Source organism: Podarcis erhardii (genome assembly GCF_964252035.2).
Source record: "Podarcis erhardii genome assembly, chromosome: 12".
Taxonomy (NCBI): domain Eukaryota; kingdom Metazoa; phylum Chordata; class Lepidosauria; order Squamata; family Lacertidae; genus Podarcis; species Podarcis erhardii.
In genome coordinates, this window is record NC_138513.1 from 17,456,835 (window position 1) to 17,461,820 (window position 4,986).

The following is a 4,986-nucleotide window of genomic DNA, read 5'->3' on the forward strand; positions in this document are numbered from 1 at the left end:
CCAATCCCGTCAACATATTGCAGCCCTCTGAGCCATATCCCTCTCTTCCCCCTCACCCCTGGCTTTTCTATACTGTCAACGCTTTCTGGAAATGATAAACGAAAGGTTCCACCCTGGTTGAAGGAAGTGCTGATAATCCCCTGGGTTTTTTTTTTTTTTAAGGAGTGGGTTGTGATAGTGAGATGCTTTGTGCATTTTTTAAAATTACTTTATACTCCAGTTTTTAAAATAAATATAAGAAGTGATCACCATACCCCACAAGAAACATTCCATACATATACAATGCTAATAATACAGCCAAACATTAAGCAAGCTGGTCAATAGTATAGAATTAATTACATCAGCTGACACTTTGTGCATCTTGAGACATCCCTGCCCTAGTTTTGCCAATATTGCAACTGCAGGGTTGAGATTGGATGGATTACAATTTTCCTGGGCATTCCAAAGCTGAAACCAGCACGTGAAGCCGCAAAGGGAGCCTGTATTGGCTTATATGAAATACAGATGTGAAGAGTGCACTTCACGAAGCTTAAATTAACTGTGGCTAATGAGTTCTGCTCAGTGACATTCTAGAGATATGGAATATCAGGGCATGCATTTCATATTTCAGATCAATCCAAGTAATTAGTTTTGCATTTCCCCCGCTACAACATTTTAAAAGAATGAATGAACGGAAAACGATTTGGCACTAGTGCCATTTAAAAATTTGACCACTTAAAATCTCAGTAATTAAATGAAAGGGACATTGAGACTTCAGTTTATTATATGCCTTATTCGGTGTCTCTTCATTATGCTAGCTTGAATTTGGGGTGTTTCGTAAAACACACAGAGGTATCATTAGTGATATCACTGTATCTGCTGAAAAGCTTTTTTTTTTCAGGGAAAGGGAGGTTCTGATTTAAAAGCACATGTCAATACTGAGGCTCTTTTGTGCAATGAAGATTTTCATTAGCTGGACAAAACCAAGAATGCTCTATTCTGAATGAGCATTATATTTTGTTCTTAAGCTAAAGAAAATTGTGGAATGGGCATCATTTCTCTTTAAACCCCCTGTGCCAGTTCCATATGAAATGGATCCAGTCCGGAAAATGTTACAGTTTCATGTGCATGTCTGTCTCTCATGCTCAATGGATTGGACCAATAAATTATGGGGTGTAACCCGTTGGGAACGTTGTCTAGTCTTGCATTGGAAAAGCTGTTGTATTGTAGCAAACACATCCATTTCAGTGTGGCTTTTGCGGCAGACGTTCCCAGAGGGACGATGGGCCTGTTGTCATATAACACAGCACTGACAACAACAGCTTATACTGCTGCTTACCTACTTGAAGTCAGATTCTGAACCGGGTTTAGATTTTGGAGCCCTGCAGTTCCAGCACCTGTTGCCCACCCACATGCCTTCAGGATGCTCACAAGCAAGGCACGGAAGCGGTGACCCTCTAGCAGCTGGTATTCTGAAGTATTTGGCACAACAGCAGTTGGGCCAGGGAAAAAAATTTATTATTATTAATTATTAATTATTTATACCCCACAATCTTCTCACCCGGAGCCCCAATCTTTGTGCACTCATGCTAAGCCACGATTAAGCTTAGTGTTACGTGAGAACTGAGCTGCAGCCACTTTGTTGTGAAATTCTTACTCAGAATGGCATCTGTTTGGTGCGGTACATGATTGAGAATATGCAGGATTCTCTCCCTGCAGGGTTAGTCTGCAGCACTGCAATGAAGCTCCATAGAGAGTAGGTAACCATTCACCTTCTTATTAGAGGATGAAAGTGCAGGAGCTCATCTTGCACGTTTACTGAGACAGGCCTCTCTTCTGGAAACTGGAATGGATCCAGAAGAGGGTGACGGGTCTGGAAACCCAAGTCCTATGAGGAAGTTGAAAGAGCTGTGTATGTCTAGCCTGGAGAAGAGGGAAATTAGGGGGCAGATGTGATGGCAGTCTTCAAATACCCGAAGGGCTGGAGCACAGATGATGATCAGACTTGTTCTCTAGTGCGCTGTAGGGCAGGCAGGACTAGAACCAATGGGTGGGAACTGTAGGGCAGCAGATTTCAGCTAAAGTGTAGGGAAAACTTCCTATCAAGAAGATACTTGCTCAGCAGTGGAACACCCTGTCTTGGGAGATGGGTGCTTCACTGGAGGTATTTAAGCAGATGCTGGACAACATCTGGTAGGCATGGAATGATGCCTTGCAGATGCTGCAAAAATGACCTCCAAGGTCTGCGTCAGGCTCTTGATTCTAACTCCGTCCTTGATTCTGTTCTTCTTATCGACATCAGTGAATGCTAAAGCGGGATATAACCAAGCCAGGACTCTTAGCGATGGCTCTTTCTCTGTTTTTCAGGTACTTTGCTAACCCAGAGCAAAAGTAACAAAATTGTCTTGAGCCCACACACGACATGATTGATAACGGGCTGCAATATTCAGCAGCCCTTGGAATGTGTAGCTATTGAGTGAATTCCCTTCCTGTTCTCTGCTAGCGTGCCGCTTATGATGCCTTGGAGTGTCTGCGTGGAAAATGGCACCTGTTGTTACCTGGCTGCTAGTAACCTGCAAAGCCCATTTATCATAGCATTTTAACACGCAGAGCTTTTGTTTCTAATCTGTGCATGGTACGGGTAGTGCATGCCGTTAGCATCTGATAGAAGATGTGGGTCACTGATCACGTGTTTACTTCCATTTGCACGAAACCTAACAGAGGTCCTCTTTTCCACTGACTTTCCAGTTGCTGACAGTCCAACTCCACCTCCGCCGCCGCCTCCTGATGAGATGCCCATGTTTGATGACTCTCCGCCGCCGCCACCTCCGCCACCTGTGGATTATGAAGATGAGGAGGCTGCAGTCGTGCAGTACAATGACCCGTATGCAGACGGTGATCCGGCTTGGGCACCTAAAAGCTATATTGAGAAAGGTAATGGGCGAACACGCTTGTGCCTGCAGCAGATCAGCCCCTTAACAGCAAGGCTAAAAACAAGAGGCTTAACCTCCAAATCCCAATTTCGTTGCAAACATGCCGTGCATCCCTGTATGAAGCCTTATTCTCACAGCCTCAATATATCCCCCCCTCTCCGCCCCATCTGCAAATCTGCAGTATGGGGGACAATAATATTGACCTATCTTCCAGGGTTGTTTATACAAATTACTGAGATGATGTTATACCAAGGGAAGCACTGCGTAGGGCACAATGCAGCAATCCCTTTTTTAAGTCACCAGTTCCTGAACTACTGTGGTCACGCTCTCCCAGTCCACAAACGGCATTTCTAGCAGCTGAGGCTACCTGGGCACCCAGTGACAAAGCGGGTTCCAGAAGCACCCCCAAACTGTGTACCTGCTCCTTCAGGTGAACTTCAGTCTTGTCTTGGGCAGACAATGGAAAAGTTTCTTAGGTGGGGGAACCAATCACCCACAGTGTCTCCTATCTGGGGATAAAATAGTACCTTGTGGCACCCCATAGCATAAATGCCTGGGATCTGAAAAGCACTCCCCCACTGCTGCCCTCTGGATTTGGTCATGATCTATTGCAGCACAGTGTCCCCAGTTGCCTTTCCACAGAGTAGGTCCAGGAAGTTATCATGGTCAGTGGTACTGAAAGCTGCAGTGAGCTCAAGAAGCTCTGCTCTCTGCAGAGGTCTGCAGAAGGTGACTTAAGGGTGACTCAGTCCCATGGCCAGGCTGGAACCCAGATTGGAATAGATCTAAATAATCTGTTCTGTTTGAAATGTGTCACCATAGCTGTGCTTAGGTGCTTGTCTGAACACACTAAGGGTTAAGTGGAGAAGGGAGCAGGGGCACACACTCTTTAGATCTTTGTCTGATTAGTGCAAAGGTTTGAAGATGTTTTCAAAGCAAGTTTATCTCCACATGCTTAGAAACTGTCTTCATGATCAGAAGCCTTTGTCTATTATCTCCGAGAATTCTTGGAGAACAGGTGAGAGGAGAACAGACTGGAGGCAGGCAAATGTTGTCTCCATCTTCAAAAGGGGGGGAAAGGAAGACCCAGGTAACTACCAACCGGTGAGCTTGACATCGATACCAGGAAAGGTAATAGAACAGAGAATTCATCAGTCGGTCTGTGAGCATTTAGAAAAGGATGCTGTGATTACTAAGACCCAGCATGGTTTTTTTTCAAGAATTAGTCATGACAGACCAATCTGATTTCTTCTTTTGATGGAATTACAAACTTGGTGGATCAGGGAAATTTCAGCAAGGCTTTTGACAAAGTCCATTTTACCAGCGGGAAAGCTGGTAAAACGTGAGTTGAATGAGGTAACAGTTAAGTGGATTTGACTGGCCAAACCCAAAGAGTACTCATTAACGGTTCCTTGTCATCCTGGAAAAAAGTGACAAGTGGGGTGCTGCAGGGTTGTCCTGGGCCCGTTGTTGTTTAACATCTTTATAAATGACTTGGATGAAGGAATTGAGGGGATGCTCATTAAATTTGCAGATGACACCAAACTGGGAGAGGCAGCTAATGCTGCAGAAGACAAAATCAGAATTCAAAATGAACTGGGCGCAAGCTAACAAAATCATGTTTGCCAATGTAGCTCGGTAGATAGTTCAGTTGGTATGAGACTCTTAATCTCAGGGTCATGGATTTGAGCCCCATGTTGGGCAAAAGGTTCCTGCATTGCAGGAGGTTGGACTAGATGACCTTTGTGGTCCCTTTCCAATTCTACAATTCTATGTCCTTTGACTTGCCACCACTTCCCAAGGCATCAGACATGTTTTCAGTACCGGGGATTGAATTTGGGACTTTGTAGTAGAGAGAGTGATCGCATTATGATTAGAATACAGAAGATTCAATTTAAATGTCAGGTTGGTCCTTTTCATGTTGCCATTATCGTGCACCTGCCCTTTTTGTAATTTTGGTTTGCAAGTTAGATTTGGAAGTGGCTGACATAGCAATATAGCCCCCACCCCAACCTCAAGTGCCTTTGTGACTCACTTACAGGAAAGTAATTTTGTCTCTCTCCCCAATTCCCAG

At 44.5% G+C, this 4,986-nt stretch overlaps 1 protein-coding gene across 10 annotated transcripts in view; it reads left to right on the plus strand.

Moving 5' to 3' along the window:
- ABI1 (abl interactor 1) overlaps positions 1-4,986 on the plus strand; it is a 96,728-nt gene that overhangs the window by 89,092 nt on the left and 2,650 nt on the right. For all 10 annotated transcript variants that reach the window (XM_081834431.1, XM_081834434.1, XM_081834433.1 and 7 more), the window contains one exon: positions 2,728-2,913. In XM_081834431.1, the coding sequence (XP_081690557.1) occupies positions 2,728-2,913 (186 nt within the window). The remainder of the gene's footprint in view (positions 1-2,727; positions 2,914-4,986) is intronic.